This window comes from Ceratina calcarata, unplaced genomic scaffold (assembly GCF_001652005.2).
Source record: "Ceratina calcarata isolate Rehan_Ccalc_2016 unplaced genomic scaffold, ASM165200v1 scaffold525.2, whole genome shotgun sequence".
Taxonomy (NCBI): domain Eukaryota; kingdom Metazoa; phylum Arthropoda; class Insecta; order Hymenoptera; family Apidae; genus Ceratina; species Ceratina calcarata.
The window spans coordinates 540,731-563,052 of NW_017176396.1; the positions used below are offsets into that span (position 1 = coordinate 540,731).

The following is a 22,322-nucleotide window of genomic DNA, read 5'->3' on the forward strand; positions in this document are numbered from 1 at the left end:
TTGAATTCGCGGGATTCTAAAGAACTCCCGGAATGCGACGCGGCGGGCGGCGGTCGAGTTGTAGCTTTCGTTTGCCGCGTGCAATATTTAATACTTACTCGAGAGCTGTGGGACAGTCAGGGTCTTCAGTGAACCCTACACGACCTCCTTTTCGAGACTGTTCCCGCGGTCGAGGGAAATGAAGTCGCCAATTCCGAATCGAGCGCCGTTCTTTCAAAATAAACGATTAGCAGAATTAATAAAAAAAAGAATTATTATCGTTGTGTCCGTGCGTTTGTGAAATAATTCTTCGATTACGAAGAGAATCTATGGAATGTGGTTTTTATTAGTTATAGTTGTAGAAAATCAAACATTACGTAGTGAAACACGTTTAAAAATGCTAACCCGCAAGGTTAAACCTCGAGCAAGAAACCATTTGCTCGGACTTTCTCCTCCGCGTTATTTAATTCTACTATCATTAAAAACCGATACCGAGCGCAAGAATTCAATAAAAAGGAGAAAAAGCATTTCTAAGGATACTTTTATACGACCGCATTATCATAAAGAACTGCTAACAAGCAGGGAACACGTTCTTACCAAATACCGCTTACTATACAGATGTATTAAATTACTATTATTAAATCTGTACGCATATTTCCTTACTTGATTATTTCTGCTCACATAATTAACAATTTCCATATCTCTGCAAGCTTATTCGGATAAGATAAAGTTATCGGTAGACCGTGGATTTTTACATAAAATTAATGATTTATTATATCAGTTTAAGAAATGTGTGTCAGATATGAATTTCATTTATCATTAAAATACGCAATCAATTTTTGTACATAACACGCACCATTAATTTTCTTATAAGTGCATAAAATGGACAGTCTAGCCGTCAGTATACGATAGCTAAAAGAGTTAGAATCCAAAGAGTTGTTCCTGGACAGAATGTTTCCGACTACAGGTAGACGTAACAGATGAAAACGGTCGTTGCCCAAAATCGCGTTTACCTTTGCTTAATGCACAAATCTTGTCGTGGCTGGGGTAAGCCTCGCCTAGGAACCGGTGCTTAGGTAAACCGGAGGCTCGATACGTCTCTTTGAACGTCGCCGACCGCCCCGCTTTTCCAAGTTCTGTTCACCGACAAAAGTTCGACCGGCATGAATATTCATTGGTTCCAACGCGATTAAACGGATGAACGTCAAACCAAACCCCATGTCGAATTTTCACGATGTTTATACTAAATCCTTCGAACGTGAACGTCGAATAAAAAATTCAGCACGTTCAGATAATGTCGTAAATTGAAATTTGTGTTAGTCAAATGTCAATGCGGCTATTAATTTAAAATCCATTTCGAAATTCACTTGATCCATGATTTCGAGGTATATTTTAAGATGTGAACGAGCTCAGGCGAGCTCTCGGCCTCGGGTTTTGCTTCCTATATGTATATGCTCGTTATACCCTGGAGTGCTGTTTTCCTTTCCATTTCGCGGCTTTCACGGTTTTTACTCGCAGGCAGTCAGCGCGGGCGCGAGATTGGCCATCGAGGAGTGTCAGCACCAGTTCCGGTCGGCCAGATGGAACTGCTCCATCAGCCCGGAAAATCCGGACAACGTTTTCGGCGGCGTGATGCTAGTCAGTAAGTAAAAGCTCGCTCACGATGGGAATAAAGCTTAGGAAGATGATGAGAGCGAGGAATGGGAAATGGAGGTTTCAGACCGAAAACGTGTCTCGAGGGCTTGTCAGCTGAAACTTTCATTCCATTTTGATAGTAAGATTAAATATGCATTATCGTATGCAATATTCTTCTATCAATTTTACGCTCGTGTTTGATAAATAATGCTTCACAGACTTCGTTACTTTGAATAAAAACTTTGTCAATTTTAATATTGTAACAATGTCAGTCATATTTTTAGTCTTATCGGTAACTATTTTTTAAACTAAATTACTATCTACAAATTGAATGGGGTAAAAAACGAAAAGAGTTTCCTGCTGTAATGCGAGTGGAGGTAATTTTTAATTAAAGCCCAGACGGACCAGGTGTACTCGTCCATGCTAGTTTTATCAAAGTAAAGCGCCCTAGCAGCTTGCAGAAATGGAAAAACTTGCATTAGAACGGAGAAATTCCGTTGCATCTTTGCAGACAGTCGCGAGGCAGCGTTCGTGTACGCAATATCGGCGGCGGGGGTTGCCTACAGCGTCACCAGAGCCTGTTCCAGGGGTGAGCTCACCGATTGCTCGTGCGACAACCGGGTCAGAACGCGGCGTCCGAATAATTGGCAATGGGGCGGATGCAGCGAGGTAATTTCTCCGTTTCCTTTATTCTTATTACTTAAACCCAGACAAAAGAACATATTGCGGTATGTTGTACTTTTTTAACGTTAAAACTCGACGTCGAGTAAGAAGAGAAAACTTAATTTCTGAGTTGAGACAGTTTACAGGTTTAATGAATATGCATCATTTATAATTAAAAATGGCAGCGTACTTTATTAGCATTATTAATAATAAGACTGCACTGTTATTTAAATTACAGTGCACGAACATTTCCTTACGAAGTTTTATATTCCACTATTTTCCTCACCTTGAGGAAAAGGCGGCTTAATTAATTCCGATTCGATCAAATTGCTCTTGTTACGCAACTGTTAATTAAACCAGGCAAAGGTGCAAACACCCTGGCTGGTTTTAATCTCGCGGAAACGCGAAACCGTACGCGCGTTGATCAATTTTCTTCTGCTTCGTATCGATGGTAAATCAATCCAACGCAGTAACCACTAGGCGGGGAACTTAATGAAATTCCGCCGACAAACGACGATTATTTTCACCCTTTCCGGGTCGAGGTTTGTACAGAACAGATACGCGTAATAGTATCCTTCTCTTCGCGTTCCGTGAACACGTTTCAGGGGACAAACCCTTCGCATAAGCTTTTTCTTGGAAACTGGTCGGCAGGGCTGGTTAAGAACAAACGTATCTCATGAGTCATAAAACACTTACATGTGTTTATTAAAACACCTGATATTAAATACTGATAGAAAATTATTAAGTCATTATAACAGTAATCATGTGACAAATTATGTAATAACAATCTTATAATGAATGATGAATAATTTTTATATTTGTTTGAAATTCTTTGATTTCACGAATCATAACTGGGTCATTTGTATTCTTACAATGTCTGCATTCTTTATAAAATGATTTTATAAATGAGCGAATAGATATTTCATTTACTACTTGCTGGAATGTTTTAATGATTCTCTTATTTAAGGAAGAGATTTTCGAATATCGTGACTAAAGAAAATTGATTGATCTAGTCTAGGAGGGTTGAGGTTGAGGAAACGCTGTCTCATTCCCGAGTGTATTAACTCCGAATCAGCGTTGTTGATAGTTCATGGGCGGGAAACGTGGGAATGATGCGGAGGGTGGGTTCGAGTTATCTTGAGTGCTTTCGGCGTTAATGGGCCGATCAAAATGCGTTTATCCTACCTAAATTGGTCCGTCTTTCACTACAAGATTGCGATCGTTTTTATCCACGGAAACTGTGGCGCTCCTTCATGTGCAACAAATTGGAGAATTATCGTACAGCTTCGAAAAAAGGAAATAGAACGACTAGAAAGTTTTATAAAATATAAGGCAAGAAAAATTGTGAAGGAAAGATAAGAATCTGAATTCCGTTGACCCTCCAGATAGGAGGACGCCACCCCCTAAGCGCTGGACGGGGTGAAGCACTGCCCCGCACACGGGCATCCCCAATTTGTCGTCTCGATCTCTCTACGGGTCGGTCGACGTAAACCTTAACCCTGGGACGAAGACAAAGCTCGTCCTGTAAACGGATGCATTTCATGCGTACGGCTGACCCCTTGTAGACATTGCTAGCTTACAAGGGGATTAAGGGGGCTAAGCTTGTTAAGTTGCAACAACCCGCCGCCTCCTGTCCCCGCGGCCGTCCGGGACCGGGCATATCGGCCGCGTAACTCGCACGTGAGCGATGCACACGAACATAAATACGGGCAGGCGGAAAGGAGGGTAAGGTGGAGGGTAAACAGTTGTGTACGGAAGAAGCTTGAGGACAAATCGTAGATGAGAAAAAAATTAGCGAAGCCTGAAGAAGCAAATTCTCTCATACCATGGATTTGAATATTTCTTTTATACGATTGCTGCGAATCTGTAATTACATATACCGGATACGAATCGTGTCCAATGCAATACAGGAGTTTATTGCCTTCGATGGGGATAATTTTTTCCTCGAGGAGAGAGCGAGAGACGAGGAAGAGAGTAGCAGGGGAGTAAGAACAGAGGAGAGCGTGAGAAAAGACAACAGAGAAATGACCGTCGCTCCGGTGTAGCGAGAAAAAAAGGCGGGCTAGCTAGACGAAAGAAATAAAAAAAGAAAGAGAAGGAAGGAGGGATACACGTGCTCTCGAGGAACTCACGTGGCAGGAAGAGGAGCGGAAAGTGTCGGGAAAGTGGCGATGCTTTTACCTTCGGGATTACTCGCTCGCCCACTTGTGCGGCCTCTGGCCTTTACCCAAGTTCCGGACGCGGGATTCCTTAACGAGTCGGATCCCGTGGGATCTAGCCGTGCTCCGGCCCCAGCTCCGGTTGACAGATTTTCGAGATAATGATGTTTGCCGACACTGTGTCGCGTCCTAGACCTCAGGGTTAACGAATATCGTCTGCCAACGTGCATCTTTCGTCGATATGTCGACGCCAACTAGCTTCCCCGTGCAATTTCTCATCCTTTCTCCAAATTGGCCGCTCTTGAACCCCTTCACCATAATTTCCCATAAGACAGAATGTTTCTTGTAATTCTTCGTATCGTTCTTAAGATGGTATCGTTCTTCTGTCTCCTGTGGGGGATTATTATTTCCATATTTCCGTAGATACGTTACTAGGTCAACAGAGGTTCGAGTGGTACTCGAAGCGTCGAGTATCGCTAGTTAACGAGAAGTACGCAGTGCACGGACGGTGTTTAATATTTGTTTTATTGCTCTATCGACGATCAGATGCATTTTCTTTTTTTAACTACATGTACGGTCGTTTAATCGAGTCGCATCGTTTTATCAGAATACTTCAAGGAAACAATTATTTTCTCGTGCAATTTAGGATATCCATTTCGGTGAGAAGTTCTCGCGAGAGTGGTCGGACGGTGGCGAGGAACCCGTGAAGGAGGGTGTGCTGCACGGGCCGAAAGGGCTGGCTGGCCAGCTGATGAGGAAGCACGATAGCGAGGCTGGCAGGCGCGCGGTCCGCTCGAGAATGCAACGCGTGTGCAAGTGTCACGGTGAGCCATTAACGCGTTCTACAGATAAGAACCTCTGTCCACGCTCTTATTTTTCATTCTCCACGTTTTAACGACTTTAGGATTTCACCGATCCCTTTGACCTCCCATGTTCCACCCGCTCTTCTGTTCACACCATTTTTTTATTACCGGTACACTGATAAAAAGTGCTGTAAAGATCAGTAATAAATTTTAATATACTCGTTTAACGAAAAATTCATGTCACTTTGATATATCGAAAGACACCAAGTACATATTTTTAATTTTGTCGTCGACGATGTCACGAGTTCAACGACCTGATATTACGTATTACGAGCTTGAAATTAGAGTCAGAAGTCCCGTTCCGTTTAAGTATAATTTCTGTTGGATCGAAATAAGATATTCGTTTATCACTGGATTCGCTTGGATACGACAAATAGCATTTAGCAAAAGAAATGCGAAATTGTCACGAACATTCCTGAGTTTGCCTTACACAGGTTCATGGGCGGAATCTCTCTACCAAGACCTGTTTCAGCCTCCAAGCACGCTGTGAAATGGTGGAATGCGTTGTTCGGTTTACTAGCCTTGTGAACACGATGATGTCCAATCTTAAAACTATCTACTTTTCTTGTTGCTCTCTCAATATGATTTAGAAAGGACGTAGAAGTCTGTGCTTGGAGGACGAACGAATAGGAATATGAAATAAATTGAGGGAGGAATCTCTTGCGAGGAATCAAATGACTTTCCTTTTTCTATAGGCGCCAATTTAAACGGAATTTTATGATTATCACAGGTATGTCAGGTTCGTGCAGCTTGCGCGTCTGTTGGAGAAGACTGCCAGCGTTTAGGGTCGCGGGAGCTGCCCTGGCCGCGTTGCACGAGGGCGCGGCTTTGGTACGACTGGCGCAACGTGGCGGAAGAAGACCGGCGAGACTGAGGCCTGCTCGTCCGGACCTCAAACGACCTAACAAAACGGACCTAGTGTACCTCGAAGACAGTCCAGACTACTGCGAGAAAAATATCACGTGAGTTATCGTCCTTCTACTAATCATTCTGCAGTCGTCTACGCTCAACAGAATTGTAAATAATGAAACCTAGTTTGCTAAAAGTACTTGTTCATTACTACAGGCTTGGTATTCCTGGGACAAGAGGAAGGATATGCAACCGGACGTCCCCCGGTCTGGACGGATGCCGATTGCTGTGCTGCGGCCGAGGCTACCAGACTAGAGTACGGGACGTGTCCGAAACGTGCAACTGCCGGTTCGTCTGGTGTTGTCACGTGAAGTGCGAGCTGTGTCGGCACAAGCGGGAGGAGCACGTGTGCAATTAGGCGAGGAGACAAAGGATATGATAAAGATTTGCATTCCGGTCGGCCTATCGAAAGGTGCTTCACGACCCTCTACGTCGAGATCTCTCGATGGCCTCGTTCTCCAATGGTCGCGACGGAATCAGGGTAGAGACCGCGCATCTACCACCCCGCATCATTTTTTTTTTAATCTCTTCGTTTATTAAGACTGACCCGGCTGTATTACTGCGGCCGGTCGCGCGTCGAGTAGAAGAAAACCGCCGCGAGAGGCTACGAAATGTGAAACGTTACGTTATAGTGCATTCTGTGCCTGACAGTCAGAGTTTCGTAAGGCCACCGCGCTTCAGGAAGATGATTCAAATAATTTTCGACAGCTCTGAAGAATCGATCGAGAATTCAAGTGAGTAAGTCGAATGAAAAAACGGAACATGGAGGATTCCCAGTGTCAGAGAACTGGAATCGTCTCGACGTGCATTCGAGGCGCAGCATACCGGATAATACGAGATGAAAATTTGCAGTCCGCGCGGCTCGTTATGCTAGTCTGGCTCTCAGGTGCATCATTATTTATGTAAATGTTAACATGTTGAGGATCGGCGATGAAAATCGGTCCGATTCCCGAATGTATCCGAGAATTAGTGGGAATCGAGCTCGAGGTAAGAGTATAAATTATACACAGGTAATATTGCTCGTATTATGCTACGATTTTATGTAATATATGTAGGAAGAACGAAATAATTAAACGTGCCAATGGATATTCCACTCTCCCATCGAGTATGATAATTGTACTTCACAAAATTCGATTCGCATCGTACTTTCTATGTACATAATGAGTTTTGTGCGTATAGATTTATTTATTGCAACCAGGTCCGCGCGAATGCAGCGGATTTATATTAAGTGGATTACTCATTGGTATATACTTAATGAAAACTCTCGTTCGCAACGATGAATTCTTAATTCGAAACTGTGAGGGCAACGAAACGCGTACGCGCGCAGATACCGCGACGCGAAACTCAATATGTTAATAATTTACGGTTTTTGCTGACGCGAGAGATAGAGTGATAGAAAAAAAGCGTGCGTGCATGTGCTTCCGCGTGAACGGGATCGGGTATCTGGATGAACGAGCGTCTGAACACGCGGACGAAATAGAGTAATATAGGCGAGACGTTAGACCACTCGACGACCACTCTATTCCTTCCTTTCCTGTCCTTCTTTCTTTTTTTCCTCTTCATCCTCAAACCTTTCTGTTCTGTTCGTGCTCGCACATTCGCGTATGGCGCGAGAGTCTTATTTATATTCGAGGTAAAAACCTCCACGATGTGTAGGTATCTCATTGTATACTATACCAATGCTCTCTAGCGCGTAGAACCACCCTGTTTTCACCTAAATACGAAGCGAGCTACAGTGAGCAGCAAAAATATTATTGGAAGCTGAAAGAAATGAACTGGAGCTTCCTAAAAATCATCTCACAGTCATGTTTACGGAATAATTATACGTATAAATAAGTACGGAATAATAAAGTACGTATCATCGCTAATATAAGACGGCTTACGAACTTGCTAGAGTGATTTTTATGCGACTCTATGCGTCTTGAACTCGTTACGATTACTATCTACGTGCATTTAAATACTTTCGCGGCTCACTGTACACGTCTCGCAGTATCTCGGCCGAAGCGTACCGGCGCGGCGAACAATGCGAGTTACGAGGAGCGAGGCGGACTACGAAAGCGAGAGTCCAGGTCAAAGAAAAAGAAAAAAAGCGGGCAGGGAGAAAAATAGGCGAAAGGAGGCCGCGATAAGTGACGCGTATCCGCTCCCGGCAGTTCGCCTCGGATCGCTCGATTCGGGAACAATTCTGCCAATGACTGTACATACTGTCTTCTTTACTGTTTTTGTAGATTTTACGTCCACGACCGTCGCGCTGTATATAGATAAGCATATAACATGTACACGAAACGCACGTGGTCTATTTAAACAATTGCAGGATTGATAATTGATGACGTTTCGATTGCTAAACGATTTGTTTCACAAACCGGTTATGATACGATGTCAGTCCTGTCGTCTTTTAAACAGACAGCGTACCCACGTACACGATCGATGTTAATTAGGCTCATGAGATAATGCTGCGTCGTAAGGGAAGACGATACCGGAGCTTTTTTATAACAGTGATCGCTCCTGTGTTTTCCGCAGCTGTCTCGATAATATTTTATAATTCTCTTTTATCGATTTTTATTCATCTTCATCATCATCATCATCATCATCGTAACAGGATTTATTTGGAAAATTCTTCCACGTAGGGAATGTTCTACATTGTATTATCTCATTGCGCGATGTGAGAAAGCTGATGTTTCGTCGCATTTCAGCCACGATGATCTATACAGATCACAGTCTAGTCAATTACGAAGTCCGAATTTTGATCACCCGCCGCGATCTCTCATACGATCACTCGGTGATCCTTCGATTTTCACAAGGAGAATCTTTTTATCTTCTACTATATTTTACTTTTTATATATATAACGACATTGTTTCTTTTTCTACACATATAATATTGACCCATATATGTCGCAGTCTTTTTGCAAAATTCTCCAGTCTTTCTATAAAAAGACCACGAACGCTTAGGCTTTTTATAAAATGATTTCGTAAGAAAAAATAAACGCAAGGTATGTAGGAGTCTTTACAATGACGACGAATCTTTTCACACGGAGATCGGTTTATTTTACACCCGTCTACGTAATGACGATGTTTTTCTACGAACTGACACGCGATTACGTGAAATTTCTGATGACACGAATGTATAAGCTGACTCATTCAAGTATTTAAACTATTAAATATTTCGTAACTTCTTGTACTTTAAATAATATTAATTTATTCCTGTAATTTGACAGCGTTACTTAGTGTTTGGTGAGTAGGTGTACATACACGTGTTTTGGTTGATCGCGTAACAAACGATAGTGACACATAAAACTGTTTATTCGTTAGAAAAATCTTTTTATTGAACATGACGTCTTTTTTTAAAGTCATGAACATTTAGTTTTTCACGTATATACATGTATTTTTATTACAGAACGGTTACAAAAGTAAAAGAAGTCGATATGATACAAAATAAACGAAGCACCCTGTATATTCGGCACACGAATAATCATTCTCCGTACGAATGGTATAAACGAAAGCGGCTGATCTAATTAGAGGAACATGGCCTTAAACGAGAGAGAGAGCGCGAACGAACGAGCGAGAGAGCGAGAGAAAGAATCGAATGGAGTATAAGTACCGATTCGTCCGTATGTTTTTTAAGGATCTAGACGATAAACGCACACGAGCGAGCACTCGTGCAACGAGACGACGTCATACACGTATCCCAGTATTGACAAATTGTAATTTATTTTTCTCTCCTCGTCGACGATAACACAACGCTACATCGTACACTTTATAGCTTTCTCCAATCAATCAATCTCAGTCAATCAATTATCGATCAAATATTCTCATAAATAGTTACGTCTCTTCATTAGCAATGAGATAAACCCTAGCTCGTAACATTTGTATTTGTATGTACCTGTACTCTACGTGCATTTATATAAATACATATGCGAAAAGTGTACGTACATTATCGATCCCTGTCCGTGTTCCGTTCGTACTTTTATTTTTATCGCGTGTATCGCCCCTTCGATCTCTGCGTTCGTTTAGACAAAACCAGATATCTCATTAACAGACAGCCGATGATCATAAACGCGCCCACTAAAACGCCCACGAAGATGCCCAGGAAAAAGTGTAGATCCCCATTAAGAATGCTCGACGCATTGATCGGCGCCAGGAAATCTAAGTTCCAATCCTTGGTCCTGGCCATGTAACGGAGCCAATAAATCAACCTATCCACGGCAGGATTTATCCGGTCGCGAATAGCCAAGGAGGCTTTTCTGCCGCTCTCGCGATAGTCTGGAGTATCCTGAATTTGATTCACAGCGTTGGCTAGCTCTTCGCCAGTCATGGAACGAATATCCTCGGAGGAGCGTCCAAAACCCAACTGGACCGCTCTAGCAGCGTTCTTTGCCTCGTAAGAATTCCTAGGGAAACATATCACCGGAGTTCCATGAAAAGCGACTTCTAGGAGTTCTGTGTCTTTACAATGACACAATACCACTCTCGTGCGACTGTAGCCTGAAACAATATTAAAACAATTCCTGTTGAATGCTCGAACTGATATTTTTATATTAAAAAGTACTAGTTGGAAAAGAACACGGGAAATAGTCTCTAGAATTAGATGGGTAGATTTAATCGAGACCCTATTAGGATTCTACGCGAAGATTATAAGGTTTCAATGTACCTATCAAGTCTTGTCGATCAATTCCTGGCCGAACGAAAAGATTCTCCGGGAGGGAACCGGTCGAGCTTTTCGACTTTGTATTTTTCCAAACCACTGCCTGGCCATCCCTACCCTGCGGCAATTTTTGCGCCAGCTCTTTAATTAACGGCTCATAATTCTCGTCCAGGAGAACCGCGACGGTTCCTAATCGGAACTCGATCAATGCTTTGTGAAGATCGCTTTGCAACGATTGGGATCCTCTGCAGTGATGACAGCCGACCTACATAAAAAAAAAATCATAGAAGTTATTGAACTTTCAAATGATCAAAATCTTAAAATTACTTACCTCTACTATCAACGGAGTGAGCGGAACGAAATCCGTACGCAGCACAATATCAGAACCCCACAGTATAAGACGAACATCGGAATAAAGATTGTCTAAATTGAGACCGGTGTCTGGCAAGTATTTTCCTGCTAATGGGAGAGCGTAAACCCCGTACTCGTCCCGGGCCGTAGAGAATATTGACCTCCTCGACGAACTCGACCAGAACCTGGCCGAAAGTCCAACGCCGTGAACTGGCAAAGCGGCGCCGGTATACTCAAAAACGTACAATTCCTCATGATGATTACGTATCCAAATTATCGGAATCGACTCGATAACTTTCGCCCACGGTAACAAGCAAGCATCGTGTCTACAAATTCAACGAAAATCTTCCTAATTACAATTTCTTGTATTAAATTCGTTTCGTCAGGAAGAGGAAGGAAACGGAACATGACTAGTGTATAACTAGAGTTAAAAATAATCGCTTGCCGCGTGGTCAAACGATCAGCTACCGGAAGCATTGAGCACGTGTGATTAAATAAACAGCGTAAAGATCAGAAATAAGTACAATAAACGTGCAGTTTAAGCAATGCAACTTAAAGTACCTAAGCGCTGGAAACACAGTGAAAGTGGGCTGAATTTCCTGTAATTTCTTCGCGATATTCTCATCCTTCAACAGAGCTTCGCAAGCCTGGATTGCTTTCTTCTCAGGACGTGCGAGGGTTTCGTCTTCAACAACCACCCTGAGCACTTCGACGTCGATCAAACTTTCGTAGAGTTCACCTTCGCGCGACACCGGTATGATTAGGGTAGCATCGATCCCCTGATCCGACAAAGTGTTGGCTAGCAAAGATAAATCATAGATATCCTCGAAAGCCACGATCACTGCCGATTGCGGAGGTGCAGTTAAAATGGAACTGTCGGCGATGTTCGACAAATAAAGACACACGAACAATTTAATGATCAACGACATTGCGATCGAGAATCAATGAAGTTCACGAACTCCGAAAGGCGATATTTTCACAAAGTTAGGATATGAAACCAGGAAGATAACCGTATCTCGCAAACAAGATCACGTTCATTCTAATTTAGTTATCGCTATGCTAACCACGATTTCCTAATCGGGTCGTTCATTCATTAAAAAAGAAGAAAACAGACCATCTCAGAACGTTCTTCGAAGTACGAGTTATCAACGCTGATATTCGAGGAAATAAATGAATATTTAATCTTTTAAAGCACCGATATTGAAACACTTTTTAAATGCGGGCGATTTAGTCACGCTACCGCATATAGATGATGTAAGAGTTAATATAAGACACAATTTATGTTTGGACTTTATTCCTCGCAATATACAATAAATCGTTACAATGAATCTTTACACGCTCCGGTCACCAATTTTCGCGCCTTATATCTTCAGAAATGATGTAATTAAGCCAACACAACAGCACTGATCTTATTCGATGTAAACGGTTGTCCAACGGTTGTCTCGTACCACACGCACGGGATACTGAAACTGAAGTTTTTCGTTTCAGAAAATGATGAACATCAGACGAAGGACTGTTTCTCTAATCAGAGAATCATAAACGATCGTGTGGGTCGTAAAACGACGCTTTCGTAAGCAAACTTCCTGCAGAATCAGAGTTCTGGTTGGTTCGGTTGATTCTGATTCTGGAAACGTGTATGATCACGAATATTTTAAATAACGATGCTGGAGTAGCAATTTAATTATGAAATAACAATCGTGTAAACAAAGTTCATATTCGTTTATTAGATAGAGATTAGTTCTTAATATTACATTCGTTCGATGTAATTTAACGCATACTTTTGCACACTTATATCTTTAAACACTGTTTTAAATTAATAATATTTTTCTTTCACCACCGAAAGTCATCTCATAACCTTTTTGTTATTTACATCATTTTATGGTAGCTAATAATACTTTACGACTGATTATAAGCGTAATTGTAAGTTCTACGTTACGAATAATTTTTAATTCATTCTTTTAGTAGTATTCTAATATTGTTTCACTTTGTTTAACAATAACGACCTCAACTACTTATTCCTCTCCCATCACTGTGATGCCATCTGGTCAGATTGGTCGGATTGGCCAGATGAGATTACTTGTTTTACATTCGAAGCATTCGAAGGACTTAACTTATTGAAAACGTTTTATATTATTATTTTAAAGCACCGATATTGAAACACTTTTTAAATGCGGGCGATTTAGTCACGCTACCGCATATAGATGATGTAAGAGTTAATATAAGACACAATTTATGTTTGGACTTTATTCCTCGCAATATACAATAAATCGTTACAATGAATCTTTACACGCTCCGGTCACCAATTTTCGCGCCTTATATCTTCAGAAATGATGTAATTAAGCCAACACAACAGCACTGATCTTATTCGATGTAAACGGTTGTCCAACGGTTGTCTCGTACCACACGCACGGGATACTGAAACTGAAGTTTTTCGTTTCAGAAAATGATGAACATCAGACGAAGGACTGTTTCTCTAATCAGAGAATCATAAACGATCGTGTGGGTCGTAAAACGACGCTTTCGTAAGCAAACTTCCTGCAGAATCAGAGTTCTGGTTGGTTCGGTTGATTCTGATTCTGGAAACGTGTATGATCACGAATATTTTAAATAACGATGCTGGAGTAGCAATTTAATTATGAAATAACAATCGTGTAAACAAAGTTCATATTCGTTTATTAGATAGAGATTAGTTCTTAATATTACATTCGTTCGATGTAATTTAACGCATACTTTTGCACACTTATATCTTTAAACACTGTTTTAAATTAATAATATTTTTCTTTCACCACCGAAAGTCATCTCATAACCTTTTTGTTATTTACATCATTTTATGGTAGCTAATAATACTTTACGACTGATTATAAGCGTAATTGTAAGTTCTACGTTACGAATAATTTTTAATTCCTTCTTTTAGTAGTATTCTAATATTGTTTCACTTTGTTTAACAATAACGACCTCAACTACTTATTCCTCTCGCATCACTGTGATGCCATCTGGTCAGATTGGTCGGATTGGCCAGATGAGATTACTTGTTTTACATTCGAAGCATTCGAAGGACTTAACTTATTGAAAACGTTTTATATTATTACACTGATACGATTTAATTAAAATCACTCAAAAAAATTAAATAGAGAAAAAGAGATAAAACAGCCATTTAAATAATACTTATATTACAATTAAATACCGTTCGATCAATCTAATTCTGTATTAGTTGGAACTGCAAAGTATTTTTCAATATCGTATATAGTTGTAAAGATTGTGTGAACACAGAGGAGTGTAATTGCAAGGTATAATCGTATCTTAAAATAATTTGTTTTTCTCAACTCTGACATCAAATGTGTGTTTATTCGAACGTCGGTGACACAAAATTAAATAAGGTTAAGCGTAAGGTTTATGTATTTTAAAGTGCACGGTGAATAACAGTTGAAATTCCAGAACGGATATTCATCAAATATTTAAAAATCGTTAAAATCTCGAGAATTGTGCAGAAATAGAACTTCAAAAATGAGTTTTACGTACAATGCACCAAAAACTCAAGCCAGCAGCGCACCTGCAAGCGGTACACCAACCACGAGTAAGTATCAATGATTATGTGCATTATGTACATTATAATAATTACAAATTGCATATCATTTCGCAATATCAATCATTTTTCAGCATTTACATTTGGAGCAAGTGGTGCAGGAGACGCGGCAAAGCCGGCTGGATTTTCACTCACATCCTCTCCGGCACAGAACAAACCTATGTTTGGCTTAGGCAGTACTCCTAGTCAAGGTACAGGTTTCAGTTTTGGGACACCGACTACTGTACCTGCAAACACTGCAACTACACCACGAGCAACTGGTCTAACATTTGGTGCTGGTACAACTGCACCTACTGGATTAACCCTTGGAACGACCAGTACAACAGCAACCACAGGGTTTGCATCACCAGCTGTAACTGGAAGTACTCTGACTTTCAATCTAGGAGGCACAACTACAGCAACAACAACAACAGCAGCAACATCAGCATTTGCGACTAAGCCTCTCACTGGTGGATTTGGCATAGGAGCAGGTGAAGCTGCTGCATCCACTGCTGCAACTGGGTTAACATTTGGTACACCAAGTACAATATCAACAGGAACTGGGTTCACCCTTTCCGCAACTCCAGCTGTCACCACGGCTGCGGCAACAACCACAACGGCAACAGGTATTGACTTTGAAACATTATAAAGTATCATAAAATAATACTGTTTTAAAATGTATGTACAGGATTCTCTTTAACCGCGAGTGGAACAACTTCTGCAGCTACAGGATTCACATTTGGTGGAGGCACAACTGCGTCTAGCACAGCAGCATTTTGCTTGAATCAGACTCCTGCAACAACGAGTCTGTCGAGTAGTCAAGCAGCATTGGGGACCACTACAACGTACGGAAACTCGCTACTATCGTTATGTAGCGTTCAATCAGTATTCTGCTATTTGTTAACTAACATTACAGTGTTACTTCGTCCTCTGGTACACTTCAACCTGCGCCTATAACGTCGTTCGAGGAGTCAATCAACAAATGGACGTTGGAATTAGAAGAGCAAGAGAAAGTATTTGTAAGTCAAGCTGAGAAAGTTAATGAGTGGGACAAATTGCTTATAAGCAATGGAGAAAAAATAGTGGCACTCAATCAGGAAGTTGAGAGAGTAAAGGTCGAACAGCAGCAGTTGGAGCATGAATTAAATTATGTTGTAAGTAACTTATTTATAGTACGAATCTCGATCCGTTACTTAAAAATATTTAATCGTACACAGGATGGTCAGCAAAAGGAATTACAGGATTGTTTAGTACCATTAGAGAAAGAATTGGCATCGATTTCAGCGTCTGACCCGGAAAGGGAATATACGTATCGTTTAGCAGAAGATCTCGACACACAGTTGAAACGGATGTCGGAGGATCTAAAAGAAATTATCGAGCACTTGAATCAAGCTAACAGTACTCAAGATTCGAGCGATCCGATCGTGCAAATCGGCAAAATACTGAACGCGCATATGAACAGTTTACAATGGCTGGACCAACAAACAACGTTACTCAATCAGAAGATACAGCAGATCGATCAGATGCATCAAAACTTTAGACAGGAACATGAAAGAAGCTTCAGTTTAGCATACAATTAATCAATTAATTATACGTTATTTTTACATAAAAAGAATTGAATGAAAACAAGGTTGTGTACAAAAAGTAAAATGTCTATATTAGATTAACATTAAAAGTGAATTCATACGGCTATCGAAGGAAGGAAGTAATGTATTTTAAGATGATCCGCTAAATGTAAAAACAAATTAATCATTTTGTCTTGAAGTATGTTACATTTCACACCATCGGGATGCACTACATCCCATGCCATGAACATACAGAACGTCTTAATGTCAATAGTAACTGAAACTTTCTCTTCTCGGTCCTGTTGACTACAACTCCAGACTTGCAAATTTTGGAAATTCGTCGATACCGTGGCACTGTCCGTTTCCACTTCCAACACGAACAATCCGTTCTTATCGGCGCTTAATACTAATTGTGAGCTCATATTCTTCATCCGCTCTACGATATGTTTTACTTGTTTGAGTTGAGGCATGTCGACTGAGATCTAAAAGAAATCGTATTAAAAGAGATTACTGAAACCAGAGAAAAAATAAATTACGATCGAAGTATTCGTACATCAAATTCCGGAATATTTGGAGCTTGGTGCTCGGGCCATTCTCGTCGAGGTATGACTCTGACGGGTACATCGTGCAAGCATTGCCTCGATTCTATGCTTAACGAAGCTAATTCGATTTCCAACGTGAGACATGGTTGTCGCTTGTTCGTTAGTTTCATTTTCACGCTTTTCGCGGTCATCCGTAACGAACCGAGAGATCTAGCCAGCATAGATGGATCAAATTCCAAGTAAATTTCATTCTGCTCCTCGGTGACACCGTTCATCGTGTATTCGATAAAAAAATGAGCCTGGCTTAATTCCGCCCAGACCATCGACGTTCGATCGCCGCTGACACCGAAGCACAATTCGTTCGGGGATATACGCAAGGTACATTTTTTTGTTATTCGAGAGATAATGTTAACAATGTCTGAAATAAAATTGAAATGAAGTTGTACTGTATTTCTGAGTAATTCATTCTGAATAAAATGTTAAATCATATAAAAATGCAGTATTAATTTTAATAACCGAGTATTGATATCGTTATTTAATCTGTACTTATCAAAAATCTCCCGAATATTTATTCATATCGATTTATACAATTTTCAATGGTATTTCCATTATATAATTCGTTTAAGAAGAAGTACGTTAACAAAGGTTAGATATCTACTTTTTTAACTTACTGGTAAAATCTCTCATTGCAACTACATCAACCATTCTACATCTGAATTTCATCTTCGACAATTAATAAAACTGACAAACAATAATAGTCTCTTTAAAGATAAAAGATTGTTTACGCGGGAAGAATATTTGCCGGTACTTAACAGATGACAGTTTGTTTCGTAATGATTATATGACGGTTCTTAGTAACAATCATTTTATATATGATATGTACTACATTTCATTCGTAAAGGAATGAAATTTCTCCACCACTTTAAACTTTATTCCGACATGGTATTTAAGTTATTATTGGTATTTACAAAATTTGTGTAACAAGTAATAAGATAGAATACGATCCCCACGGCAGAGGTCACCAGCATGAACGTTTCAAGAAATTTTCGCGCGAGAAAATAATTCAGTGCGAGCACATGACCCATAACACAAGAACGTCAAATCGAGGTCTGCGCTGTCAAGTTTTGTGTGTAAACACTAAACAGTATAGCAGCTCGTCGATAGATCGTGTCCTTTGACGTTCCGGGGGTTCGATCAAGAACATTAGTACATTGACACGCAGTCTTCGATCCTTCCTCTCCCTTTGAGGTTGCGAATCATTGTTTCTCAGCCGAGGGTGAGTTCGGCCATGTTGTCAAGTTCGACGACCGGCAGAAATTTATCGCAGAAAATCGCGGCTCGTTAAATGCGTATTTGAATCTGGTGGCAGCGGATCATGCAACAGCGATCGATGATGTGGTTTAAAAAGAAGAGAAGGTAAGTCTATCTTTTCCTCTCGTCGTAGAAACGGGAATTTCTTTGTTTTTCTTCGTTTATGTTCCCTCTTGATAACAATATGTATAATTTGTACGTTACATTGAAACTGTGTCACGATCTTTTAAATATATCGATTTCCGGATCAATTATCAATATGATTTATAAGAGAGTTTACAGACTCTTGATTCGCATTCTGCTCCGCAATAATCAATCTCAATGACAAATTTTGGAAACCCTGAAGAGTAGAATAATAAATTTTGCAAAAAATTATTTTACTTCCATAATAGTTTGATCGTTGTGATTTCTTCGAACCCCATTTGATATTGTCACGACAAGTACATGAAACGTTTGTGTATAATCTAAATCATTACTTATTATTAGTAAATGTTTTGGAGCAAGTAAATTACATGTACGTTTGAGGTAACAAGTTGTGGAACTGCATAGAAGAGAATTGATTGTTCTCAGGAAACGCGATCGCGTTAACTGAGTATTTAAATGATTCGCGCGTATATTTTTTCCATTATCGAACGTCTAGCCGAGGCAGGTGGTAAAACACGTGGCATGCGTAGAGAGCATGCACCGGTCTCGTGTTTTTTCTCGTCTCCCTTCATCTTTTAGTCACCGTTCACGTTTCTCTCCTTTTAGCTTCCGCTTTTCGTTCTCCGTCTCCGTTCCCCAATGCGAACAGTATTATACATATTCATACATATTCTGTCTTCGTATTGCACGACATACTGTACGAGGAAAGCGCAACGCTCCAAGGTTCTCACCCTAGGTCATAAGATACATTGAAACGCAAAGAGTAGGCACATTTTTTCGCGATAGATACGAATGCGTATCGTCCACGCGAACAAAACTGTCGTACTTGCAACATTAATGAAATGACATTTCTTGAACCTATCAATTGACATGAGTTGCTGACGATTTCGAGGTTGGCCAAAGTTTTTGCATCGATATCGTCTTTCGCGGATCCGGTAACCCAGAAAGGTATAAGGTAACGGTGCGAGGAGCTCTTCTCGAAAGGGTCAGCTTTCTCTTTTCGAAAGGAAATATTCGAGAGAAACAATCGGGTGCGCGTACCCCATACCCATATTGGCGCTGTGTATCTCACGGGAGATGTGTAACAAAATACATTTTCCGTTAAGACACTTCTTGGACCGATGAGGGTACTGATCACGGGCACATTATTTTTTAAGAATATACTCGATAAACGGAAATCTGATTTGGAGAACGTGTTGCGTAACAAAATTGTCTCAGACGCATAATTCGTAAATCTCATTTACTTATCAAGAAGATTATAACAGGCGTCGCGCATCTGACCTGGAAATCCCAGATTATCTATAGATAAACTTTTTACAAACTGCATACACATTCTCTTCTTTCCGACGTATCATCAGCTCCGGCCTCACTTCCCTATATTTGCTCTGGTGTAAAAGTAAAGCAACCAAGAACAGCCGTAAAAACCTACCGATAAATTCCTTCTTTAACAAGTCGTTCCTGGAAACTCGACTTCGAGTGGAACTCCTCGCTTGTTCAACCGTTCACGTTATTAACCCTTTAACGTCGAGTACCTGAATACCTCCGACGCGATCCTCTAATGATTCTTTATATGAATAAGAGAAAAGAACGTTCGATTTGAAACTTCTCGGACCTTCAGCATTTATTGTTTATTTAATAAATCATTAATATTAGAGCATTAGATTGTAGATTTTTATGGGAATTAAAATTAAGTGATTTCTTTTCTCATTTAAGAGAATTTGTAATTTTTATATATTGTGCATACTGAATTTTTTTATCAAACTTTAAAATCCGCGTCTAATTATTATCAATTTCTCATCGAACAGTATAATAATGAAGTGACTTCCGTTTATTAATATTTTTCTCATATTGCGGTCCACGAGTTCGGACCCCTAAATTAAAGGTGCAGATGGTACGAATCCACCCCTGATTCATTTAGCTATTCGAGTGTTCGAGGATCTATATTACCCTCGGCTAATCCCCCTCGCCAAACTCATTTCGCCCATGCTGCATTTCATCGATCCGCGGCAGTAGCTTTGTTAACGATGCGTTTACACGCACGGGCTAAAAGTTTTGATCGATAACCTCTTACGCCAGTCTATTTATATGCCAATGTTTTCTAAAGCATGATAAGGCTAATGTTTTCTAAAGAATGAACGAATATGAGATTGTACATGGATTTTGTAGTCTTTCTTTGGACAGTTCAGCCTATTGATATTATATGCAATTTGGCAGATATTATTAAAAGAGTCTTTCAAACACATGGCGCTTGCATTTTTTTATTTTTTAAATACATTCGTTTTCGGCCGTTCTCTGATCGCCGATCGATCGGCGTGAGAAGTGGGTTTGTTACGGTCCGTGATTCGCAAAACGCTCAACGATGGACGGACTCATCTCCCTTGATCCCGGCTTCCAGAGCGTGTAACGCCTCTACTTATCAATATTAACTCGCCTGTTGGGAGATAGAGTGACGTCAACCCACGGACCCGGTGTCCCGCATGGCAACTGCCAAGCCAAGGCGCAAGTATCAGACAGGACGCAAGGACAAACAGACGCCGCGCACGCGGTGCGTTCAGGAACACGCCGTGGGCATATCGTGTGCTTTAACGCGCACAAATGCGTGCATACACGTATTTAAACACACGCTCGCGCGCACAGCCCTCCTCGTGCTCTCGGTTTGCCGCTCCTTTCACGCATCCCTCCTACTCGTCGTCTTCGACGCCACCTCCCCTCTCGTTCTTTTCTTTACACCTTTTGTAAACTCTTCCTCCTTTTTTCGAGCGCGTTTTCTTTCAATCTCATTTCCGCCCGCCGTTCTCTTTTTCACCTTTTTCGATAGGTTCTGCATATTTTTTGCACCCGGCTAATTTTTTCACGTCCAACCGCGTATGCACTTTAATCGTTCCCGTGTGAACATCCACCTGATCATTTACATCGACCTCTCGACCGTTCATTCTATTAGACCACTTCGCCAACCGAGAGCATCCTGCTTTCACTACGTCCTAAATAAATTTTTCAATTTTCTGCACGTGTCATTTCATTCCTCTTCGTGTACGCCTTGCAACTTCCATGGCACATCTTCTCCCTTCCTGTGTATGTTACAAGAGTGCTTGCATATTCCCTTTCTGTTTCCCTTTACGAAGGGTACGTCGGTGAACAGCAAGCATCATTGCCGGGTGAAAGAGACGCGGAGGGTTCGCCTGGTCTCGTCTCGTCTCGTCTCGTTCCTATGTACGCGGACAGCTGTCTTCTATTTGTCTTCTCTCGTACCGCGAGTGATCCCGTCGCAGACAGTGTCGTTGCGAATCGCTCTGAAACGGTGCGAGTCCGTGGCAGGATGCTGTTTAATCTCGTCGCTGGACTGATAAAAATGTCTGACATTCGCACGTGTCATCGTTACGATATGTATCACATTTGGCGCCTGGTACCGCGTATGAATTCGCTTCACTTTAATAAAGTAAAGTCGTGGACGATTTCGGTAGTTCGAACTTATTTTGCGTACGTGCGTAGAAATTTTATTAGATAGAATTTGTATAGATTTATTATAATTAAAGCGAATGGTTCGAGTTATCCGACAATGAATTTCATGTGAACTATAACACTCCTATAAATATTTCAACGTTATCTACTCTGCTCTTTTCTACTTTTTTTTCCAACTATCAAATAATGTTGCAGGCTCTTGAAGTAAAAAAAATGTTGAACAGCAGAATGAGTACGTGGTTCCCATTTGAGCCCATGTTTTTTGCCGTTTAGCAGCTTCCGATAACGTCAATATTTATGGAGTAACGCGTATGGCTCCAGTTACATGGGACCACCCTCCTATAGATTCATTCCTAAATGCTTTCTGCAGCCGGCAGTTTACTTCAAATCAGTAATCGACCCCATTAATTTACACACGTGTTTCTTAATTCGATAATCAAAATCAAGGGATATCTGTGGTGGCAGTCAAGTTAAGGATGTAGTGGCTATACAGTCAATCCCAAACGTTTATGCACTTTAGAAACGCATTTTTTAAAAA

At 40.8% G+C, this 22,322-nt stretch overlaps 5 protein-coding genes across 6 annotated transcripts in view; 3 read left to right on the plus strand and 2 right to left on the minus strand.

Moving 5' to 3' along the window:
* Nucleotides 1-8,535, plus strand: part of LOC108628454 (protein Wnt-1) — a 50,595-nt gene extending 42,060 nt beyond the window's left edge. The window contains exons 3-7 of the mRNA XM_018030373.2: nucleotides 1,498-1,621; nucleotides 2,126-2,283; nucleotides 5,083-5,260; nucleotides 6,030-6,261; nucleotides 6,365-8,535. Coding sequence (XP_017885862.1) covers nucleotides 1,498-1,621; nucleotides 2,126-2,283; nucleotides 5,083-5,260; nucleotides 6,030-6,261; nucleotides 6,365-6,566 — 894 coding nt within the window. The 3' untranslated portion in view covers nucleotides 6,567-8,535. The remainder of the gene's footprint in view (nucleotides 1-1,497; nucleotides 1,622-2,125; nucleotides 2,284-5,082; nucleotides 5,261-6,029; nucleotides 6,262-6,364) is intronic.
* A 1,057-nt stretch (nucleotides 8,536-9,592) lies between these two features.
* On the minus strand, nucleotides 9,593-13,321 carry LOC108628453 (UDP-glucuronosyltransferase 2B17). The gene is made up of 4 exons (XM_018030372.2): nucleotides 11,763-13,321; nucleotides 11,182-11,527; nucleotides 10,857-11,115; nucleotides 9,593-10,690 (listed from the first exon to the last, which is right to left on the minus strand). The coding sequence occupies exons 1-4, from the start codon at nucleotides 12,128-12,130 to the stop codon at nucleotides 10,179-10,181; spliced, it is 1,485 nt and encodes a 494-aa protein (XP_017885861.1). The 5' UTR covers nucleotides 12,131-13,321; the 3' UTR covers nucleotides 9,593-10,178.
* Nucleotides 13,322-13,964: 643 nt separating this feature from the next.
* Nucleotides 13,965-16,515, plus strand: Nup62 (nucleoporin 62). 2 transcript variants are annotated; one of them, XM_026816482.1, is made up of 6 exons: nucleotides 13,965-14,488; nucleotides 14,637-14,775; nucleotides 14,859-15,389; nucleotides 15,452-15,608; nucleotides 15,680-15,917; nucleotides 15,981-16,515. In XM_026816482.1, the coding sequence occupies exons 2-6, from the start codon at nucleotides 14,706-14,708 to the stop codon at nucleotides 16,341-16,343; spliced, it is 1,359 nt and encodes a 452-aa protein (XP_026672283.1). In that variant the 5' UTR covers nucleotides 13,965-14,488; nucleotides 14,637-14,705; the 3' UTR covers nucleotides 16,344-16,515. The 2 variants fall into 2 exon arrangements, with proteins under 2 accessions (XP_026672283.1, XP_017886007.1); XM_018030518.2 differs by having other exon boundaries at nucleotides 13,965-14,775.
* Nucleotides 16,445-17,741, minus strand: Hus1-like (Hus1-like checkpoint clamp component). The gene is made up of 3 exons (XM_018030521.2): nucleotides 17,542-17,741; nucleotides 16,882-17,288; nucleotides 16,445-16,810 (listed from the first exon to the last, which is right to left on the minus strand). Exons 1-3 carry the CDS (start codon nucleotides 17,591-17,593, stop codon nucleotides 16,445-16,447), a joined length of 825 nt encoding a protein of 274 aa, XP_017886010.1. The 5' UTR covers nucleotides 17,594-17,741.
* Nucleotides 17,742-17,970: 229 nt separating this feature from the next.
* Nucleotides 17,971-22,322, plus strand: part of Myb (proto-oncogene like protein Myb) — a 30,770-nt gene continuing 26,418 nt past the window's right edge. The window contains exon 1 of the mRNA XM_026816481.1: nucleotides 17,971-18,286. Coding sequence (XP_026672282.1) covers nucleotides 18,246-18,286 — 41 coding nt within the window. The 5' untranslated portion in view covers nucleotides 17,971-18,245. The remainder of the gene's footprint in view (nucleotides 18,287-22,322) is intronic.

Coding starts and splice junctions, on each gene's coding strand:
- LOC108628453 (XM_018030372.2), bottom strand. CDS start 12,130: ATGTCGTTGATCATTAAATTGTTCGTGTGTCTTTATTTGTCGAACATC. Junction 11,116..11,181: donor TCACTCCGTTGATAGTAGAG/GTAAGTAATTTT, acceptor TTTTTTATGTAG/GTCGGCTGTCATCACTGCAG. Junction 10,691..10,856: donor TGATCGACAAGACTTGATAG/GTACATTGAAAC, acceptor ATATTGTTTCAG/GCTACAGTCGCACGAGAGTG.
- Nup62 (XM_018030518.2), top strand. CDS start 14,706: ATGAGTTTTACGTACAATGCACCAAAAACTCAAGCCAGCAGCGCACCT. Junction 15,609..15,679: donor GCATTGGGGACCACTACAAC/GTACGGAAACTC, acceptor CTAACATTACAG/TGTTACTTCGTCCTCTGGTA. Junction 15,918..15,980: donor AGCATGAATTAAATTATGTT/GTAAGTAACTTA, acceptor AATCGTACACAG/GATGGTCAGCAAAAGGAATT.
- Hus1-like (XM_018030521.2), bottom strand. CDS start 17,593: ATGAAATTCAGATGTAGAATGGTTGATGTAGTTGCAATGAGAGATTTT. Junction 17,289..17,541: donor TGCAATGAGAGATTTTACCA/GTAAGTTAAAAA, acceptor ATTTTATTTCAG/ACATTGTTAACATTATCTCT. Junction 16,811..16,881: donor CAAATATTCCGGAATTTGAT/GTACGAATACTT, acceptor GATTTCTTTTAG/ATCTCAGTCGACATGCCTCA.